The sequence below is a fragment of the Vulpes vulpes genome, chromosome 8 (genome assembly GCF_048418805.1).
Source record: "Vulpes vulpes isolate BD-2025 chromosome 8, VulVul3, whole genome shotgun sequence".
Lineage (NCBI taxonomy): Eukaryota > Metazoa > Chordata > Mammalia > Carnivora > Canidae > Vulpes > Vulpes vulpes.
The window spans coordinates 466,141-489,339 of NC_132787.1; the positions used below are offsets into that span (position 1 = coordinate 466,141).

General features: G+C 42.1%; 1 protein-coding gene across 2 annotated transcripts in view; it reads left to right on the forward strand.

The window, feature by feature from the left end:
- Nucleotides 1-13,268, forward strand: part of TESPA1 (thymocyte expressed, positive selection associated 1) — a 35,910-nt gene extending 22,642 nt beyond the window's left edge. For both annotated transcript variants that reach the window (XM_025987761.2, XM_072765117.1), the window contains 3 exons: nucleotides 1,580-2,364; nucleotides 3,486-3,577; nucleotides 12,530-13,268. In XM_025987761.2, the coding sequence (XP_025843546.1) occupies nucleotides 1,580-2,364; nucleotides 3,486-3,563 (863 nt within the window). In that variant the 3' untranslated portion in view covers nucleotides 3,564-3,577; nucleotides 12,530-13,268. The remainder of the gene's footprint in view (nucleotides 1-1,579; nucleotides 2,365-3,485; nucleotides 3,578-12,529) is intronic.
- Nucleotides 13,269-23,199: the final 9,931 nt, after the last annotated feature.

The window sequence follows — 23,199 nt, forward strand, 5'->3', positions numbered from 1 at the left end:
GAATCAAATGCGAACAGTGTCTTTTTTTTTTCTTTTTTTTCTTTTTTTAATTTATGATAGTCACAGAGAGAGAGAGAGAGGCAGAGACACAGGCAGAGGAAGAAGCAGGCTCCATGCACCGGGAGCCTGATGTGGGATTCGATCCTGGGCCTCCAGGATCGCGCCCTGGGCCAAAGGCAGGCGCCAAACCGCTGCGCCACCCAGGGATCCCTCGAACAGTGTCTTTAAATCTTATACCTGCTTTTATTTCTCATTTGGAACAACAGAATGTTCCCCACTTACAGCCACTGTATTAAAATAATTTCCTTTTAGGGCAGCTGTTCTCAAAGTTAAATATATTAAATTGTCCATAGACTTTATACAATATTCATATTCACAGGCTACTTTTTTTACATGAGGGAAAAGGCTCAGAAGTATTTATTTTAAACACACACACAGGATTCTTATGTGTAATCCTTAGACCACATCCAACAAACAACTACTTAAGCTGTCCTGATTCCATACTAAGGAAAGATATGAGAGGGTTTCTCTAGCTCGATGAGAAATAAAAGATTCTCTATGTTAGAATACATTTCAAACTATAGTCTGCTACATCCCCAACATTGTGTTCCTGATAGTTTGTTTCAGATTCTTTGCATCAGATTCAACTTAAAATAAGCTTGGCAAAACTACACCCCTGAGCTCTACCTGCCGTAACAAAGATTTTGAGTTGGAGGATTTCCATGACCTTAGATGATTCTTAGGCGCACTAAAATTAGAGTGTAATTGATTGAATTCATTTTATATGCCAGGTACATAATTAGGTGTTAAATTCTGTAAGAACAGACTAGACAAGAGAAACATGATTCTTGCCTTTTGGAAGCTCACAGTTTTTTAAGAGATGAAAAGCGCTTATCATAGTGCTTTTCAAACATGGGTGTGCATGTGAATTATCAAAGGATATGGTTAAAATGCTCAAGATACAGTCTAAGATTCTACATTTATAACAAGTTCCCAAGCAGTGCCGATGTTTTTAGAGTAGGGACGATATTGTGTGATGCAAGGTCTAATAGAATGATAAAGTCATGAGTGTGAGCCCCACATGGGGCATAGAGTTTACTTTAAAAAAAAAAAGTGACATCAAAATTTCTGTACCCTAGTCCATTGGCTATTAATTGACATTATTTCAATTTGTTATTACTCAGAAGTCTTCTAGGATCCTAAAGCTTTGTTACTAAGAAAATGAGGTTGGTTTTGTCCTTTTTGGGGTCATGTCTATCATCTAAAACACACAGCAGCAGAAGCCATAGTTTAGAATATAATGACAGCAGAAAGGATGTGTTAAATCAAGAAGTAGAAAAGTTCCTCATCCCATATGGAATTAATTTTTGGACTGAAGGAAAATGTCTATTCAGGATGGGGAGTCAAGGAGTCAAGAAAGGGGATCCTGGGTGTGAGAACCTAAATGGGAGAAACACTGGTGGGGAAAATGACATCTTCTTCCTGAATTTTGAGCCTTAGAAAGGCTATTGAAGGAAGAGATACAAGAGGTAATTTGCCGATGGCCCTCAGATTCACCATCTTCAACCTTTGTGTCCAGGCAGGTTTAAGCAAGTGCAAACACTGGCTGTCACTGCTGACGCCTTCTTCTGTCTCTACTCCTATGTGTCTAAGACACCTGTCCAAAAGTTCACACCATCCCACATGTTCTGGAATTACAACCCAACCGATGTGCCATCTATCAGGATTCTGGCTCCAGAATCTGAACCTCACTCACCCAGAGAGCGCCTCCGGAAAGCCATATCCAAGATGTGCCTGTATACAAGCCCCAGAGATCGACTGTCACCACTCCATAATATCCCCAAAAGGAACAGTTTGGACCAAGTGGTATGGGAAGTAATGGACAGAGTGAAAGGAGAGAAGCTGGTCTTCCAGCAAGACCCTGGATTTGGGCCAGGCTCAGAGGAAGATCTTGTGCCCTTTGTCAGGGAAACAAAGCTGCCCACTTCTTCTGGTCCGTGTGCCCTTTGCCGGAAAGAGGGGATGTCCACAATGCAAGCACTATCACAGACTCTGGATCCTAAACCAGAGGCAACCTGTTGCACACATTCTCTGCCCAGAGCAGATCTACAGTGGAGCACAGACCCTGCACAGGTAAAGAGAGAGCTTTGGGGTCTACAGGCCACCAATAAGGAAGTCCATAGAGCCAACGATGAGACTTTCTGGGAAAGAAAAAGCAGAGCAAGAAAGAGCTTGTTTCAAAAGAATCCCATGGGCAGGACGGTTAAGTCATTGGACCTGTCCATCAACCAGCAGAGCGAAGAGCAACCAGCCCTGTACCGGCCTCTAACCCCGCAGCTGCAGGACACTTGTGACTTGGAGGAGGTGAGTGGGTTGGGGGTAAGAGAGACACTGGCAGAGAAAGATTCTGGATTTTTGCCTTTGGGTAAAGGGAATCCAGGCTCCTTGCCCTCACCAGATACAACAATTCTCGAATTACATTAAGAAACCTTTGGGAACAGGTTAGTAGAGATGGAGAAAGATAAATAGACTTGATTTCTTAATAGCATCCAGCTTTTCAGAGCTTTTCCATTTCCTCATCCGAGCTGATCTTCATTGGAGTTCCTCATCACACCTGGATCTGTCATTTATGGGATCCACACAAGAGTACGAATAGAGGTTGGTTATACACCATGCAAAATGCTATTGAATGAAATATGGTCTCTTCCACCTTAATAAATATGTAACCATAAATACATGGAAGCCCAGGTTCAAATTTAATATTCTCAGACTCTTAAGACTTCTGTGCAAGAACATGGCAGCGTGAGCAGAGCCACTCCCCGGCTCTGGCTTGTCCTCTTCTCTTCCCATGCCCAGATCTGCCCTAAGCCATAAAGGACTTTGCACATAAGTGTGTGAGCACCTGGCCTGCATATCCAAAAGCCACACACCCTCTACCCACACAAATAGCCTTCTACTGGTCATCAGTCATGCCTGAGGGTGCATACACTAGGAGAGAGGTTAACCCTTTAAGACAAAAGACGCCAAACAAAAGCAGTGCAATTGCCTGAGGCAGACTTAGAAGCATCTCAGCAGCATATCTGGGTATCCTGGGTAACTAGAGCATGTTCTAGAAGGGATAGTGCAGGGTCCAGGTGTGCCCATTCTGTTGGCCCACCCGCTCTTCATCCTGTGGACTCTTGAGACTCCTCTGGTCTGGGACTATTTGCAGTACTGCCATCAAGTGCTGAGCTCTCTTACAAAAAGATCTCAGATCCTTGCCACCAAGAGAAGCTGTGACGATTTATAATATTGTTTACATACATGTCACCTACCACTGGGCATGGAGCTGCACCTCAGCTCCTGACTTCCTCACTACCACACATTCCTGCCGCAAGAGAAGAAGCCGAGTCTCCCAAGTACACTCAGCCTCTTTCCCCTACAGCCACCTGCCCTCTGAGGCCTTTCCCCACTGGCCCTGAGTTCTGCTGGGATCTTGGTTACAGGTGCACAGCCACGGTGAGAAGGAAGAGCTGCTGGCCCGATGCTCCCGGACACCTCCACCTGCACCAGACTTCTGCTAACAAAGACTCAAAAAGTAAGTAGGTCTCTCTCTCCTTTCTTTCTCTCCCCCTCCCACCCTCCTTCAGGCAGTGATTCTCAAACCTGGCTACATATTGTATTTGTCCAGGAAGATTTTTTAAAATACGTACAACCAAGTGCCCCCTCATCCTGTGATTCTGATTTAATTGATATGGCATGGAAAGCTGATTTTTTTGTTTTTGAGCCCCTCAGGTATTTCTATTATGGCTGGTTAGATGCTTCTCTAGATTAGTGGTTCTCGGACGTTAGCATCACCCGGAGGGCTTGTTAAAATGCAGATGTCTGGGCCCCAAATCCCAGTTTCTGATGGAGAAACCCTCCACAGGGCCCAAGAATTTGCTTTTCTAACAAGTTCCCAAGTGATACTGATGCTGCTGGCCTAGCAATCACAGTCTGAGAAGTGTTCTAGGGTAAATTCTGTATTGCCTTAATATTCGGAGTGTAGCCTGCAGACCAGTAGCATTAGCATCACTTGGGATTTTGTTAGAAATGTGGAATCCCAGACCACACACCAGAATTAAGGTATCACAATTTTATCAAGACCTTTAGGTGATTTATTTGCATGTTGAAGTTTGAGAAGCACTGCTATAGTTTTTTAACAGGTGAGAACCACCGTAAGGAGCTTCATCCCAGCTCCTGCTTATAGAGACATTCTAATCAACCTACATCACCACGTGGGGAAAACCCCAGGTATCTCACAGCCATGTTCCCTTAGGCTCTGAGTTTCTTCCTGCAGTGAGGGTCTGATGTCCTCGCTCTCCGTCCCTTGTTAATTAAGGAAGGACAGTGAATGTCACATAGGTGGTTACTGCAGCTAAAATGTCTTTCCATACAACTTTTGTGCATTATATCAGAGGTATCCCTTATACCTTCGGATATTTTGGCTGAAGATTTATTATTTAAACTAAGCATAAATGCAGCTCCTGTAGTTTTTGTCACCTATCCCCTAGTACCACAGAGAAGATGGCATCAGGAGTGAATGAACGATTGAATGAATGAATGAATGAATGAATGCTTTTTCCAAGGTAGTAGAAATTGATGTCCTTCTTGAATCAAGTCAATGAGTCTTGCTTAGAGTTCCCTCAATTTCAAATGTCTTAGTTTACCATACTTCCTGGACCGATAGTTATTTTTGGTGAATATTCTAAAGCTGCAGTGTTGCTTTTCCAGAATCTCAAAGATCTTTACATTTCTAACTCTTCTAATCTTCATTCTCGGTGATTTTAGGGCCCTAGTCACTCTTCTTTCTGTTCTTTTTAAAGATTTTATTTATTTATTCATGAGACACACACACACACACACACACAGAGGCAGAGACACAGGCAGAGGGAGAAGCAGGCTCCCTACGGGGAGCCCGAAGTGGGACTCGATCCCGGGACCCCAGGGTCACACCCTGGTGCTAAACAGCTGAGCCACCCAGGGACCCCCCTCTTCTTTCTCTTTTACTCATTACTTTCATCTCCAGGTATATAAATTATATGTATCCAGTAGTCACTTACAAAAAAGCTAAATATCAGAAGGCAGCAATATCTTTTATACATTGGTAAAGTTTAGGATGGGAATCGGGCAGCCCGGGTGGCTCAGCGGTTATTTATATTATACATATAATCATTATATAATTGTATAATATATATATGGACTAGGCATTTATGTAGAGTTTAACACCTTACAGGGAATGTGTCAGAGTAATACAACATATCATCATAGTAACAATGATGTTGCCGCAGCTGCTGCTGACTTTAGAAAAGGTAATCATGGGCATAAAACATTTAGAACAGTGATTCTCAATCCTACAAGTTTTTTTAGTTGCTATTTCCTAGACTTCAACCTATAGATTTAAATGCAAATCTCTAGGGTTTGGGCTTGGGCATCATTTGTTTTTTTGTTTTGTTTTTTTTTTTTTTAAGATTTATTTATTTGCTTTTTTTTTAAGATTTATTTATTTGCTTTTTTTTTTTTAAGATTTATTTATTTATTTATTTATTTATTTATTTATTTATTTATTTATTTATGATAGACAGAAGCAGGCTCCATGCCTGGAGCCTGACGTGGGACTCGATCCCGAGACTCCAGGACTGCACCCTGAAGGTGGTCATGCCCTGGGCCCAAGGCAGACGCTCAACCGCTGAGCCACCCAGGGATCCCCATCATTTGTTATTCTTCTCTTAAAACTTTCGTATTGCTGCACAGCAAACCCTCCAAAATGCAGTGGTTTAAAGAAAAAGTTGTTTCTTTTTTGTCACTATTTTGTGGGTTTACGAGAAGGTTCTTCTGCTTGTCTCACTTGGGCTCACTTACGCAGCGGTTTTTGGCTATTTGGCTGGCCTGGACTGAAAGATCAAAAATGGGCTCCCCACATGTCTGGGACCTTGTTGTTGACCGTCAGGGGGCACGCTGTCGTGTGCTGAGTCATTCTTTGGCAGGCTAGCTGATGGGTTGTCTTTCTTATGTGGATGTTCAGCTAAAACTGAAATTGCAACGCTTCTTTTTGTGGGTGTGTTGCAAGGTTCACCATGTCCCCTCTACTACATTCCTGGTTAAATCAAATCACAAGGCCAACCGAGGCTCCAAGGGAAGGAAAACAGACCACTCTTTAACAAGCACGGCAAGGCCCCGTTGCAAAAAGGCATGTGGAGTGGGAAGGTTGTCCTGCCGTCTTATAAACAGTCCATCACATGGACTCCACTGAATCATGAGGGTTGAGAATAACTGCTTCAATCAAAGGGCTTTACCCTCATATGTCAAAGATGCGTTAAGGGTAAACTTTCATGCTACAGCTCATCCAGACTCAGCCACGGCATAAGAATATGAAAAGGAAATTAACTGGTAGGCTTATCAATTTAAAATAGAAAATGTGGAGTATATGCTCCACAGTGAGGTTTCTTTGCCAGTAACTTCATTTACTCTAAAATGCAAAGCGTCGCCCGAGTGTTATTTGTCCAGCAGATGTCAGCCTCGCACAAGATAATGCCAAGATGTCCCCCAAGGGAAGCTGGGTCCTCCAGTGTCTGGAAAGATTAGAACTGAATTTCCAGGGAGAAAGTATTGCTAGGAGCTACACATTTCGGACAAGGAGCTAGATTCCACCTTCTGCCAGGGTCATGAGGCCTCATTACAGCACAAGACGTTGCGGTTAGAAATGCTGTACCTCACTTTTTTTTTTTTTTTAATTTTTTATTCACTTATGATAGTCACAGAGAGAGAGAGAGAGGCAGAGACACAGGCGGAGGGAGAAGCAGGCTCCATGCACCGGGAGCCTGATGTGGGATTCGATCCCGGGTCTCCAGGATCGCGCCCTGGGCCAAAGGCAGGCGCCAAACCGTTGTGCCACCCAGGGATCCCCTACCTCACTTTTTCTAAGGTGTGCGCTTTTCCACATTTTAATATCTCTAACAATTGGCAATATCACCCAATGTCTCTATTTTTTCCCCTCCTTAGTGAAATGTAAGATAATTGAGCCTTACAAAAGATGATTTATCAGATTGGATGAAACATAGTAACTCTCATGAGGAAATGATTTTGCGGATTTCCCTTCTGTGATTCACCAGAAGACTAAGAGATCTCTTCTTCATGGACAGTCTTTGACTCAGGCAGGGGGTCACCGTGGCTCCCAAATCTTCCATACACTTCGTTAATTATCTTTTCTTGCAAAGCTATGAATTATCTCTCTTGATCCACTCCTGTTTCATCCTTTAAGACATCACAGAATAGGGGGATCCCTGTGAAAGCACCTGAGGACTACCAAGATTAAAGACTATGTGATAAATATGGAAAAGGGGAAAGTCACTCACTACCATCAAAGGCAGAGTGAGCTGGGGCAGTTCCTCAGCTCGAATGAGAGAGAAGTCCTCCTCCAGGGTCTGTAATTACCTCCAGGGATTAATGATCTCCCAGAAGCTGTGTATCAAGCCCCAAGTGTTCACCTACTACCTGTCATCAGGCATGAGAGGGGTGTGAGCAAGGGTTGGAAGGGGTAGCAGCACCCAGCCGGCCATGGGGTCCAGCTGTATAGTCCTCACCATTGCACAAAGAGACTCAGAAACAAAGGGAGTTGAAATCCAGCTCTGCTGTGCTTATCACCCAAAACCTCAAGGGTCTTCATCTTCTAAAAGGGTGTTCCTTTTCCTTTCTAGCTAATTTACATAAGGTAAGTGCTTTTCTGTAGTTACCCCAAGGGGACCTTCTGTTAAAAGAAGATCTCCTCCCCGGATATCAGTTTTCTTCCCTTCCACCCTCTCATTTAGTCTCTGCCAGAGAAGAAGTCTTAATCTTCCTCCCAAATCCTCATCATTCCTCATAATTTGTACCACACTCAACAATGTCAAATGCAGAGCCTGTTCTATCAGTGTCCCATTGCTGAAATGGAAGCTGTTTAACCTTTATCAAATTTATAAGAGGCAGGGCCAAGGTTTTATTTTTTTTTTTTATTTTTTCTTGGAGTTCAGTTTGCCAACATACAGCACAACACCCAGTGCTCATCCCATCAAGTGCCCCCCTTAGTGCCTGTCACCCCAGTCACCCCAACCCCTGCCGTCTTCCCCTTCCACCACCCCTTGTTCGTTTCTCAGAATTAGGAGTCTCTCATGTTCTGTCTCCCTTTCTGATATTTCCTACCCATTTCTTCTCCCTTCCCTTCTATTCCCTTTCACTATTATTTATATTCCCCAAATGAATGAGACCATACACTGTTTGTCCTTCTCCGATTGACTCATTTCACTCAGCATAATACCCTCCAGGTCCCTCCACGTCGAAGCAAATGGGGGGTATTTGTTGTTTCTAATGGCTGAGGAATATTCCATTGTATACATAGACCACATCTTCTTTATCCATCATCTTTCGATGGACACCGACGCTCCTTCCACAGTTTGGCTGTTGTGGACATTGCTGCTATGAACATCGGGGTGCAGGTGTCCCGGCGTTTCATTTCATCTGAATCTTTGGGGTAAATCCCCAGTAATGCAGTTGCTGGGTCGTAGGGCATTTTTACCTCTTTGAGGAACCTCCACACAGTTTTCCAGAGTGGCTGCACCAGTTCACATTCCCACCAACAGTGCAGGAGGGTTCCCCTTTCTCCGCATCCTCTCCAACATTTGCTGTTTCCTGCCTTGTTAATTTTCCCCATTCTCACTGGCGTGAGGTGGGATCTCACTGTGGTTTGGATTTGTATTTCCCTGATGGCCAGTGATGTGGAGCATTTTCTCATGTGCGTGTTGGCCATGTCGGTGTCTTCCTCTGTGAGATTTCTGTTCATGTCTTCTGCCCATTTCATGATTGGATTGTTGGTTTCTTTGCTTTTTGATGCTGTTTGTTTCTTTTGCCAGATCTGAGGTGGCACGGGCTAACATATATCTTATTTGCAAAGTGATCATCTCTAGAGGTAGGAGTTAGATTTTATGGACAACTCTGCTGGTGCCAGTGCAGGGGGAGGACAGCCAGGATTATGTGGGGAGGCTGGTGCAGAGCATAGGATAAAGAAGGGAACTAGTCTTAAATGGTCCCAAATAGCAGGTAATTCAAAGCTGTCTGTTGGTACTTAGTGGAACTTACATGCCACAGGGACATAGAAAAATGGACTTCCCAGAGTATGACATGTCCAGAAGAATCTGGACACATGAGTAAAAGTCAAACAGGGGACGAGTGGTGGGGCAAAGTAGAAGAAGAAGCAATAAGACACTGATATACTAAAGGTGGTAGAGATAAGCATGTTCAAAGGCAGAGAGAAATGGAATATCATAAAACCTTCAGAAACTACACCTTGTGCCATTTGGGAGAAAGCGGATATGTGGGAGATAAAAATTAAGAATAGGAAAGATAAATAGAAATTAGATATGAGCACTGGGTGTTATTTTATATGTTGGCAAATTTAACACCAATAAAAGATAAATTTATATAAAAAAAGGCATACAGGAGTAAAATTTAAAAAAAAAGAAATTAGATATGAAACAAAAGTCTTCAATGTTATTTTAAGTGTTTTGATTTAGTCTAGAAAGATAAAGAGCCACTTAGAAATGTACAAAAGAAGTTATATGATTAGATTTATCTTTTAGAAAGCTCATTCTGGCGGAAATATGGGAAATGGATGGAATAAGGAACCAGTGTAGAAAGAAAAAAATCATTTAAAAGCTTACCACAAAAGACAAAGGAGAAATGTGACCACCAGAAATACGACGAGCATACTAGGAATGGAGAGGAAGCGTGACACCCTGAGATATTTAATATGCCCAATGGCTAAATCGAGGACCAATCAGACTTATGTTTGAGGGGTGAAGGGAGAAAAAGAAACAAAAAACATGGGGAAATTTCCAAGTTTCTTTTTGAATGACTAAGTGAATATTGAGTCATTTTATTAAGAACAACATACAGTAGAAATAGCAAGTTAAAGGCAAATATTTTAAAGTATAATTTTCAAAAAGGCAAAATAATGACTTGTGTTAATATAAGACAAACATATTCAAAGATTTTATTCAACTCATCAATTAATAATAATTCCAATAATGGGGGATCCCTGGGTGGCTCAGCGGTTTGGAGCCTGCCTTAGGCCCAGGGCGTGATCCTGGGGTCCCGGGATCGAGTCCCACGTCGGACTCCCTGCATGGAGCCTGCTGCTCCCTCTGCCTGTGTCTCTGCCTCTCTCTCTCTCTCTGTGTGTCTTTTGTGAATAAATAAGTAAAATCTTAAAAAAAAAAAAAAAGAATTCCAATAACGTATTTGAACTGGTCCAAAGAGTATTTGAGAAGTTAGTTATAAACAGACACCTGAGTCAGCTACAAAACTAGTCACCAAGCAGCCACACCATCGCCTCTCGTCTCTGAGATGATCGTTTACACCAGAAACAAAGTACTTGCATCTCTACTCAACGTAAATTTGTGAGGTGACCCCTGCCCAACAAAGTTGTAAAATAGCCTTGGAAAGAGAAACTCTCGCACTGCTCCCAGTTACCAAAATATGGTAATCTTGTTTGTCTATTTTCAAGTCTAGAATAATCTGATGAGTTAAGATTGAGATATGATGAGTTGGAGGCGGTTCTGAGATACTAAAAATAGAGAAGTCCCTGAGGCAGCTGGGTATACGAGCTTGAGGATAGAGTTTGTTGGAATTCAAGGCTTCCTTATAACAGGTGAAGACATGAGAAATAGCAGTTCACTTAGGGAAAGTATGCAGAGTCGGAAGTTCAAGTGTAAAAGGAACCCTTAGAAAGAGCAATATTTAAAAATCAATCAAATACAAGATGTTCACAAAAGAGTAGCTATAGGGGTTGGAAAAAGAAAGTTTCAAATAGAAGCCAAGTGAGATACGGTTCAAGAAGGAGGGTATATTCTCCAGTAACAAACGCCATAAAATATCCAGCAGGAAGGAGAATGCACGGATATCACTGGATTTGCAACTACACAATGATTAGAAATATCAATAAGAATAACACCCAGTGCTCATCCCGTCAAGTGCCCACCTCAGTGTTATTCTATATGTTGGCAAATTGAACACCAATAAAAAAAATAAATTTATAAAAAAAGAAAGAAATATCAATAAGAATATTTCTATTTATATAACAGGGATTAAAAATATTAACGTGAAAACTAAGAAGTTATGCAAATAAAGTAGATAAAGGAATCAAGAGACTCTAAAGAGTGTTCTGGTTTTTTTAGGATGGGAAAGGTTTAAGCATATATATTTGCTGAAGGGGAGGAATCCATAGGGGGGGGAGGTCATGGTTCAGGAAGGAAGAGAGAATGATGCTGTGAGGTCATTGGAAAATTGGAATGAGTTGAGATCCAATCACTTTTAAAAACTTAATTTAAAAATATACATAAAGTCACTGATTCATTAGTTTTCTATAATACCCAGGGCTCATTATATCATGTGCCCTCCTAATAGGTAAGAGGTTTCTTTTTGGGGTGATAGAAATATTCTGGAGTTGATGGCTGCATAATTCCATGAATCTACTAAAAACAATTGTACACTTTTTAAGGGATTTTAAAGGTGAATTTGATGGTATGTAAATTATAACTCAATAAGGCTGTTATAATAAAAAGGAAAAAAAAGGAAAAAAAATATATACATAAAGTGCTTTTGGAGGGTTTAGCCGTGAAGCATACATACAAATCTTTATCTGAGATTAGAGGAAAGGAAAAAGGACAAGCGTGAACACAGTTACATTGGTCACCCGGAGAAGTCAAGACATTTCTGCCTAAAAAAAAAAAAAAAAAAGACGTTTCTGCCTATCGGTCTCTCTCTTTTGCTAAAAAAAAGGGGGTCACCCCTAAACAGTGCGAGACAGGGAATTTGAAGACAACAGTAAAGGCTTGAGGTTGTTACTATGAAAAATAAATAATGAGAAATGTTTATTATAGAAATGCGTATTAAGAGTTGAATAAATGTATAATATTAGGGCTCAGCTCAAGGCACAGAATATGGATTTGTAGGGATTTAATAATTTTCTCCAGGGGCGCCTGGGTGGCTCCGTTGGTTAAGTGTCTGCCTTCGGCCCAGGTCATGATCTCGGGGCCTCGGGTCGGGCCCTGCTCAGCGTGGAGCCTGCTTCTCCCTCTCCCTCTGCTCCTTCCCTGGCTCACGCGTGTGCTCGCTCCCTCTCTCCCTCTCCCTCTCAAATGAAGAAATAAATACAATCTGTTTAAAAATAATCATTTCCTCCGGCAGTGTCAGTGATCCACATAAACGAATAAGGGTAGAAGTATTGCTTTCTAAGGATAAAAAGATAAGAAGTGAACCCTTCCAGGGTCCGCACTTCACGGCGGGCAGAACAGAAACAGTCACATGCGGGTTTCTGTTGTTCCTGCTGCTGCTCCAGCTGCTCCAGCTGCTGCTAATCCCCCTGAGTGTGGCTTGCACTAGCGAGAGACATTTCAACAGGTGGGGCAGGGACGCCTCTACCAACCCCAGTACCCAGAGTTGTCTCGAAAATGGATGTTTCTTTTTATTCCCATTACAGGCTTTCCGCGCCACCATACGTGCTCTGAGAGCAGTGGCTTCAGAGAAGAGCCCAATGCCCACGTCCTATTGCCCCCAAGACCCAGCTCCTGCTCCCCGGCCCCACAAACCCCTGAACACGGTAGGAGAAAGGCAGCAGGTGCATGGGAAGAAAGACCGGCCGGAGAGACCTGGAATCTCTGCCCTGAGCCTGTCGCAAACCGCATGCCCGGGGAAAGACCCGAGGCACGTCCCTTCATTCTTCTGTGCATTGGTTTCCCTACCATGTGGGTATTAGCATGCACAAGATGGACCGTGGTGAACTAGACACGATTTTCTCCCAAGCTCTGATACTGCGTAGGGCAGTTAGAGGATTTAACGATGGTCAACTTCGGAGAACAAGAAACAATTTGCTACTGGAATATTCTCGGACTTAAGCTAAATGAAGAAGGAGAAATCCCACCTTCAGGCTCTGAAACCTTGGTGTACCTGGCACTGGGGCTCCCAGGAGCCTCTACGTATCCTCTGCGTGTCGAATTAAATTCCAGAAAGTCTCCCACAACACCAGAGTCCTGTTTTTCTGGAAGCCTCTCCCTTATCCCAAATTTCTCCCTCGATGTCAAATTTTGCATCTTCATAGAAGAAAAAAAAGATGAGTGGGGATCAGCGTTCCTCCTCTTGGCCATTGCAAAAAAATCAGTATTTTCTGCTGGCAGAAAACAAAATACAAATAAACTTCAAAACAAAACAAAACAAAAAAACGTTGGCGTGTTTTAAAATAATTAGCAGTTGTGGTTTGGGTCATAGGGAAAATATTTTGTTGACAAACAGGCCTTGAGCACCTACAATACTGTACCAGGCAGCACGTGTACAGAGCATCTTAGACCCGTTCTAAGTTTTTTGTAGACTAGGAGAGGTCTCACACGCACACACACTTCTAGTAATGTGTTACTCAGCTGCCTAATAAGTTGCAAGATAGCAAAGACCAGAAGAGGGGGATTTGAGGGAAAGCATAACCACTAGTGTCAAAGAAAAAAATCATCTACCAGATAGGATGAGCGCACAGAGCTTGATTTTATTCCAATAATATCGCCAACCGGAGGGGAGAAAGCTTGGAGCGTTGACCAAGTCTAGTTGTCCAGCTTGGGAAGAACAAGGAACTAGAGAGTTTAGGAGCTGGGCTGGGGAGCCCTTAGACCCCCCGTGTTTGCTGACTGGCCTTATCTAGAGGAAAAGTAAGGCAGCCCAGCAGGCAGGGCTGGATCCCAGGACCCCATGACCACGACCTGGGCTGAAGGCAGACACTCCACCCCCTGAGCCCCCCCTGCCCCAGGAACCCCACTTTCTGGCCATTTTGTAAGACTAGGGGCTAAGGGCCCAGCTTAAGGTAGGCTCCTTCCCTTCCACTGAACTTGGGAGACAAAGGCCTATGTTCTTTGATTAAATTTCAGGGAGATGATTCTCAGTTCCCAGAGAAACGCTTGCCCGGGTTGTAGAATTGGGATCAGGCTGGGAGAAGATTCGTAGCTCAAAGGGTCTGAAGAAGGATTTATAGTACATGCTGCTTAAATTAAATGCTGTAAGAAAACAGAGGTCGGGGCCTAGCGTCGCTGGGGTTGGGGGGGAACCTGTGCAAACCGTGGTCCAGCTGAGGTGAACGTTGAGGCCGTCTCGGCCATGAGAGAGAACACACGAATCTGACATTATTCCATGCGAAAGAGCCTGAGCAACAATATATCTGAACCCGTCTCATGGAGCAGTTGGGTTGGCGTGGCAGGAAGGGGCAGCCCCCACGCTCAGCGTTGCCAGGTTCCTTACGGGGGAACTGAAGACCTGTGCAAAGTGTGTGTGGCTGGAGGTGCGCTCGCCCCCTGGGGCAGGATACGGGCAGGACAACGTCCTCGGGTCCGTGACTCCTGGATCCACGTGGACCGTCACTGAGGAGGGAAGAAAATAATGCATTTGCTTGCTGGCCCCTGCCTAAGCGGGTTCTCAAGACCTTGGCCAGTAACCAGAACCCTTTGGGGAACACTCATTACTGGTCTGGGGAACAGAGGCGCCCCTGCTCCTCTCTCGGCCTGGCTCTCTCCAGCACCTGCCGCGCTGCAGTCCTCCTGCTCCCGACCCAGGTACCAGGCGCCAAGCCCACATCCCCGCATCCCCGCATCCCCGCATCCCCGCATCCCGCATCCCCACATCACTGCATCCCCTCATCCTGCATCCCACATCCTGCATCCTGCATCACCTCATCACCTCATCCCTGCATCCCAGCATCCCCACATCCCCGCATCCCCCCATCCCGCATCCCTGCATCCCCGCATCCCCGCATCCCCTCATCTCAGCATCCCTGCATCCCCGCATCCCGCATCCCCACATCACTGCATCCCCACATCTACTGCAACCCTGCATCCCTGCATCCTCACATCCCCACATCCCCGCATCCCCCCATCCTGCATCCCTGCATCCCCACATCCCCGCATCCCTGCATCCCCGTGATGGGACAGGGCTCCAGACCCATCGCAGCAGCACCATTGCTCAGAGTCCCAAGGCCAATCTGCTATTCCCGCCTCTCCCATGTGAATGCGAGGACCGAGTGGGTGGCAGGGCAGGCGCCCACTTTAGGAAAAATGGATTGGAAGCGTACCGGGTTGGCGGTTAGGCAGGTGCAGGGGGCGCAGGGGGCGCAGGCACCGTAATCTTAGTAAAGCTCCCAGAGCCATGCCCTCTTCCCTGCTATCATTTTTCTCCACAGAATTATACTATTTAACATTCTAGGTTTATTTATATAATCTGTTTATTTCCTCTTTTTCCTGAAGACGTTGTAGCTCAAACTGTGAGCTGCTGGAAAAGCGGAGCTTTATGGTTTGCTCCTGGAGAGAAGGAAGGCTCTGCATGGAGAGCGGGCACAAAGAGGTGCAGGGTCTCGGGGGGTCGCCCTGGGAGATCCCCTTCCCGGATTACATTTGGAAGAGGGTATATATCCTCCACAAGGACAAAAGGCCCTGAAGGCGCCAGGAAAAAGGCCTTTCATCAGGGGGGGACTAAGATGTGTGCTGAGGAGGGGTCACCGGGTCACTGCTTTTTGTGTTGTCAGAGCATAGAATCTGCACATTACCCAGCCAGGGGCCTGGTTTTCTGGGACAAAGAGCACTAGTCAGAGTACAGGGAGCCTCTAATCCTGAGGAGGGAGCGCATCCAAGTGGTGGCAGCTCCTTTACGATTTGGAGCTTTGAATCCCAGCCTCACCAGAGATAAACGCAGGAGACCGGGCTCTGACCCCCTGATGGGCCTCTTCCAAGAGGGCTTCCTGAACAGGGGGAGGTGGGAGATTCCCCTGCCCAGGGAGTGAGATCTCATTGGACGCAGGCTAGGAACACTGCTGGACATCAGAGAGCAACACCGGCACCCTGCCCTTTGTGCATGGTAACTGCTTCTTTCTTCTTTCTTTCTTTTTCTTTTTTAATTACTGCAGCAGGATGGATCCTGAGACAGCACAGCAGGCCTCTCCCCCAGAGGAGCAACACAGGCAAGCTTCTTTATTCACCGAGTTTACTGGCCCTTCAGCGTGTCCCATAGCATCCCCTTCAGTTCTGGTGGAAATAGGACCAGGTGGTTGTGGGTTTTTTCCTTTTATACTTTCTTTTCCTTCCTTCCTTCCTTCCTTCCTTCCTTCCTTCCTTCCTTCCTTCCTTCTTTCCTTCCTTCCTTCTTTCTTTCTTTCTTTCTTTCTTTCTTTCTTTCTTTCTTTCTTTTTATTTTGAATCAGAATTATATATTTTTATTTTGTTTTTTTCCATTTCCTTTCCTCTTTTTTTGGATCAATCTTCTTTTTGTCTTTTCTTTTTGTTTATTATTTTCCCTCTCTTTTTCTTTAGAGTCAGGCCTATAGTTTCTTTCTTTCTTAATTTTTTTAGGCTTATAGTTTTTCTTTGTGTGTGTGTGTGTGTGTGTGTGTGTGTGTGTCTTTTTTTAATCTGTTTGTTTTCTTTCCTTTTCTCTTATTTTTGGATCAGACTTTTTTTCTTTTTCTTTCTCTCTCTTCTTTCTTTCTTTTTTTTATAAATTTATTTTTTATTGGTGCTCAATTTGCCAACATGCAGAATAACACCCAGTGCTCATCCCATCAAGTGCCCCCCTCAGTGCCTGCCACCCAGTCACCACCACCCCCCGCCTACCTCCCCTTCCATGCACCCCTAGTTCATTCCCCGGAGTTAGGAGTCTTTCATGTTCTGTCTCCCTTTCTGATATTTCCCACTTATTTTTTCTCCTTTCTCCTTTATTCCCTTTCACTATTTTTTATATTCCCCAAATGAATGAGACCATATAATGTTTGTCCTTCTTTTCTTTCTCTTACTTTCAACAAACAAATCAAAGCATATCTAGATAAAGGTCCAAACACCCCCCTACTGCAAGCAAGGAAGAACTCTGCTGAAGACAGGCCAGTGGGAAAGAGCAGCCAAAAGGTCATAGCGGGGTGCACAGAAAATACACCAGAAATTCTTCAAGTTCTTCAAGAAGTGCCAGGCCCTGGACAGTGTATGACCTCTTTTTAATATAGTATTACTCTGAGGTGCAGGAAACATAATAGGCTTCCATAACACACAAAAGATAGAAACTCAGCCAAAATGGCAAGATGGAGGAATGCTCCCCTGAAGAAAGGTCAGGAAGATATTATAGCCAGGCACTTGCTCAAAGCAGATATAAGAAATATACCTGAACAAAATTTTAGATCAACTGTATAAGATTACTAGCTGGACTTGAAAAAAGCATAGAAGACACCAGAGAAACCGTTGCTGAAGAGTTAAAGACCTAGAAGCTAGTCAGGCTGAAATAAAAAATACTAAACCAGAGATGCAAACAGACTGGATATAATCACTAGGGGAATTGAAGAAACATAAGAGAGCATAGGTGATATGGAAGATAAAATTTTGGATAATAATAAAGCTGAAAAAAAGAAGGAAAGAAAACGACTTAGGGAACTCAACGATTCCATAAAGCAAAATAATATGTGTATCAGAAGTTCCTAAGAAGAAAAACAGAGAAAAGTGTAATATCTATTTGAGAAAATTATAGGTAAAAACTTCCCTAATGGGGGGGGGGGGAACCAGGCATTCCAGTCCAAAAGGCACAGAGAACTGCCCCCCCCCCACCCCAAATCAAAAGAACAGGTCAATACCATGGCATATCATAGTGAAAGTTGCAAACTACAAAGATAGAGAATTCTGAAAGCAACTCCAGAGAAAATGTCCTTAAACTATAAAGATAGACACATAAGACTATCAACCAACCTGTTCACGGAGACCTGGCAGCCCAGAAAGAATGGGCATGATATATTCAACATGCTAAATGGGAAAAATATGCAACCAACACTTTATTCAGCAAGGCTTTCATTCAAAACAGAAGGAGAGATAGAGTTTCCAAGACAAAAACAAAACAAAAAACACAAAAAACAACTAACTAAAGGCCTTCATAAGCACTAAACCAGCCTTGCATGAAATATTAAAGGGGACCCTTTTTGTGGAAAAAGGAACCAAAAATAACAAACACTAGAAAGGAACAGATAATCTACAGGAACAGCAACTGTACAGGTAATACAAAGGCACTAAATTCACATCTTTCAATAATTATTCTGAATGTAAATGGACTAAATGCCCCAATCAAAAGACATAAGGTATCAGAATAGATACCTTTTTTTATAAAAAAAAAAATACCCATCAATATGTCTCAATCAAAAGACATAAGGTATCAGAATAGATACCTTTTTTTATAAAAAAAAATACCCATCAATATGTCTCTTGCTTACAAGAGACTCATTTTAGACCCAAAGACACCTCCAGATTGAAAGTGAGGGGTGGAGAGCCATTTATTATGCTAATGGGAAGGAAAGCTGGAGTAGTCATCCTTATATCAGACAAATTAGATTTTTAAACCAAAGACTGTAATAAGAGATGAAGAAGAACACTATATCACAATAACAGGATCTATCCAACAAGATCTAACAATTGTAAATATTTATGCTCCTAACTTGGGAGCAGCCAATTATATAAGTCAATTAATTAAAAAGTTAAAGAAACTCATTGATAAAAAATACAATAATAACAGGAGACTTTAATATCCCACTCACAGCAATGGACAGATCATCTAAGCAGGAGATCAACAAGGAAATAAGGACTTTGAATGGCACCCTGGACCAGCTGGACTTCACAGCTTTATGTAGAGCATTTCATCCTCAAGCAGCATAATACCCCTTCTTTCCAAATGCTCAGGGAACATTCTCCAGAACAGATCACATACTGAGTCACAAATCAGGTCTCAACTGATACAAAAACACTGAGATTATACCAGGCATATTTTCAGACCATAATGCTATGAAACTTGAAGTCAACCATAAGGAAAAATTTGGAAGGACCACAAAAATTTGGAAGGACCACTTTGGAAGGAAGTTAAATATCATCCTACTAAAAAATGAATAGATCAACCAGAAATTAAAGAAGAATTTAAAAATACATGGAAGCAAATGAAAATGAAATCACAACAGTTTAAAACTTTGGTATATAGATAAGTCTCACCTTTATACCTAAAGAGACTGGGAATAAATGCAAACAAAGCCTAAATTCAGCAGGAAAAGGAAAATAAAAAGATTAGAACAGAAAGTAATAATATAAAAATTTTTTTAAAGTGAACAAATCAACAAATTTAGGAACTGGTTCTTTGAAAGAATTAACATGGTTGCTAAGCCCCTGACTAGCCTTATCAAAAAGAAAAGAGAAAGGACCCAAATTAATAAAATCATGAGCGAAAGAGGAGAGATTACAAACACCAAAGAAATACAAACAAGTTTAAGGGAATATTATGATCATGGAAACTAGCCCTTTATCTGATACGTCATTTGCAAATATCTTCTCCCATTCTGTAGGTTGTCTTTTTTTTTACAGCAAAGAAACAAGCACTCCAATCATGAAATGGGCAAAAGACGTGAACAGAAACCTCACAGAGGAAGACATAGACATGGCCAACACGCACATGAGAACATGCTCCGCATCACTGGCCATCAGGGAAATACAAATCAAAACCACAATGAGATCCCACCTCACACCAGTGAGAATGGGAAAAATTAACAAGGCAGGAAACCACACATGTTGGAGAGGATGTGGAGAAAGGGGAACTCCTTTTTTTTTAGGTTATTAAATAATTTGTTTATTGTACTGCATTTATAAAGAAAACAGACAATGCACCCAGTAGAAAGAATAAAAATGCATTTGGGGTTGTAACTGACAGCAATAGAAATCCTTTAGTGAGATCATGGCAATTTGACAGTATTATGATTAAGTTCAATAAAGGTAAATGGGGTACTTGGAAGATCAAATTCTATAGCTGCCTCTTTCTACGGCTTCTGATTCATCTGGCTCCTTAAATAATAGGGGGAAAGCCGTTATTTGGTGGGAAAACATTTCCAGAAAGAAGTTATAGGTTCTCTCTTATTAAAATTTCTTCTCACACCAGTTGATAAAACGGGGCCTTCTGTATGTGTGTTTTGGTTATTTCACTTTTAATATCATCACCAGAATTCCTGTAATTGCACAATTGTTATTTTACAGTGTAGACAAGAATTCAGTTCTAGTCTGCTATTGCTTTAGATGTATATATCGCCGAAAAGCCAAAGTGGTTTAGAATTGCTGAAGGATTTTCCCTGCCGTTGTTGGATACAATCGCTTTTCTTTATTCTTGATAGCTGCATAGACAGCCTCACTTAAAATTCTTTCTACAGGAACATGTCTGATTTCAGTACTACCCAATCAAGGATCCGATGAATGGCTGGCCATAGTTACTTAGGGTTCTATGTTTATGAGTTAAATGGATTGCATTATTGCACCACTTTTTCCTTTGCTGCTGTTGGTGGGGAATGTGAACGGGTGCAGCCACTCTGGAAAACTTTGTGGAGGTTCCTCAAAGAGTTAAAAATAGATCTGCCCTATGACCCAGTAATTGCACTGTTGGGGATTTACCCCAAAGATTCAGATGCAATGAAATGCCGGGACACCTGCACCCGATGTTCATAGCAGCAATGTCCACAATAGCCAAACTGTGGAAGGAGCCTCGGTGTCCAGCGACAGATGAATGGATAAAGAAGCTGTGGTCTATGTACCCAATGGAATATTCCTCAGCCATTAGAAGCGACAAATACCCACCATTTGCTTCGACGTGGATGGAACTGGAGGGGATTATGCTGAGAGAAGTAAGTCAATCGGAGAAGGACAAACATTATATGGTCTCGTTCATTTGGGGAATATAAAAAATGGTGAAAGGGAATAAAGGGGAAAGGAGAAAAAATGAGTGGGAAATATCAGAAAGGGAGAGAGACCATGAGAGACTCCTAACTCTGGGAAACGAACTAAGGGTGGTGGAAGGGGAGATGGGCGGGGGGTGGGGGTGACTGGGTGATGGGCACTGAGGTGGGCACTCGATGGGATGAGCACTGGGTGTTATGCTACATGTTGGCAAACTGAACTCCAATAAAAAATAAATTTATAAAAAAATAAAATAAAATTGAAAGCTTAATAAAAAAAATTCTACACCTGAAACTAATATTTGCACTGTATCTTAACTGGAATTTAAATAAAAACTTAATAAATCAATTAAAAATTTTTTTAAAAAAGGAATATTATGATGAAATGAATTATATTGAATGAATTATATTGAATTATATTGAATTATATGAATTATATTAATTGAATTATATTCAATGAAATGGCAACAAATTAGGCAATCTTGAAGATACGGACAAATTCCTTGAAACATATGAACCCCCAAAACTGAAACAGGAAGAAATAGAAAATGTGAACAGACCCATAACAGCAAGGAAATTAAATCAGTCATCAAAACTCTTCCAACAACAACAACAACAGCAAAAAAAAAAAAAAGAGTCCCGAGCCAGATGGCTTACTGGAGGAATTTTACCAAACACTTGAACAGCTAATACCTGTTCACCTAAAACTTTTCTGAATAATAGAAATAGAAGGAAACCTTCCAAACTCATTCTATGATATCAGCATCATTTTGATCCCCAAACCAGACTAAGACACCACTGAAAAGGAAAATTACAGACCAATATGCCTGATGAACACGGATGCAAAAATTCTCAATAAGACACTGGCTAATTGGATTCAGCAGTACATTAAAAAGATTATTCACCATGACTAAGTGGGATTTTTCTCAAGTGTGGCTGCAAGTGTGGTTCAATATTTTCCAATCAATTAAAGTGATACACCACATTAATAAAAGAAATGATAAGAACCATATGACACTCTCGATAGATGCAGAAAAGCATTTGACAAAAGGCAACTTCTCTTCTTGATAAAAACACTCAACAAAGTAAGGATAGAGGGAACATACCTCAACATCATGAAGGTCACATACAAATGACCTACAGCTCATGTCATCCTCAGGGGAGAAATCTGAGAGCTTTACCCCTAAGGTCAGGAACACGACAGGGATGTCCACGGCCACCACTGCTGTTCAACATAATAGTAGAAGTCCTAGCCTCAGCAATCAGGCAACAAAAATAGAAAGTATCCAAATAAGCAAAGAAGAAGTGAAGCTTCCACTCTTCACAGACAACATGATACTCTATCTAGAAAACCTATAAGACTCCTCCCAAAAGTTGCTAGAACTAATACAGGAATTCAGCAAATTCACAGGATACAAAATGACACACAGAGGTCTCTTGCATTCCTATACACCAATAATGTGTACACGAACCTATTCTCTGTATCTGTGGGTTCAGTATTTCAATTTTTATGATAACACATGTAAGTGAGATCATTCAGTATTTATCTTTCTCTGTCTGACATGTCATTTAGCATAATTCTGTCAAGGTCCATACATGTTGCCAAAAATAGCAGGATTTGCTTCTCTTTTATGACCGAATAATATTTGTATATTTATTACATTTTCTTAACCCAATTATTTGTTGGGACACTTGGGTGGCTCAGAGATTGAGGATCTGCCTTTGGCTCAGGTAATGATCCCGGGGTCCCAGGATCGAGTCCCACATCGGGCTCCCCGCAGGGAGCCTGCTTCTCCCTCTGCCTGGGTCTCTGCCTCTCTCTGTGTCTCTCATGAATAAATAAAATCTTTTAAAAAATATTTTTGAAAATCCATTTATTTGTCAATGGACGCTTAGGTTGCTTCCATTTCTCACCTATTCGCTCTAGTGAACGTGGCAGTACAAAACTCTTTTCAAGAGAGTGATTTTTCCCCTCTAATAAATACCCAGAAGTGAATTCGCTGGATATTAAGGTAGTACTATTTTTAATAATTAGAGAAAACTCTATACAGTTTTAGATGGTGGCTGATCAATTTTCATTTGCTTATGCCATAAGAGGGTTCCCATATTTTTTTCACATAATCAGTTAGCATTATGTCTTGTCTTTTGATAAACTTGACAATAGGTCTTCATATCTGGTCATAAATCTTGTAAATTTTGCGACTTTCTTATTCCTCCAGGATTTCTTTGTCTATACATGTAAATTTTAAGATGAACTTGTCAATTTCTATAAAAATATCTAATGGGATTTCTTATTAAGTTGTTCTCAAAACATATATCAATTTGAAAATAATTGACTTCTTCAAATTTATGAGTCCACAGGCATGATATGTTCCTCTGATTTAAGTTTTTCTTTAACTTATGTC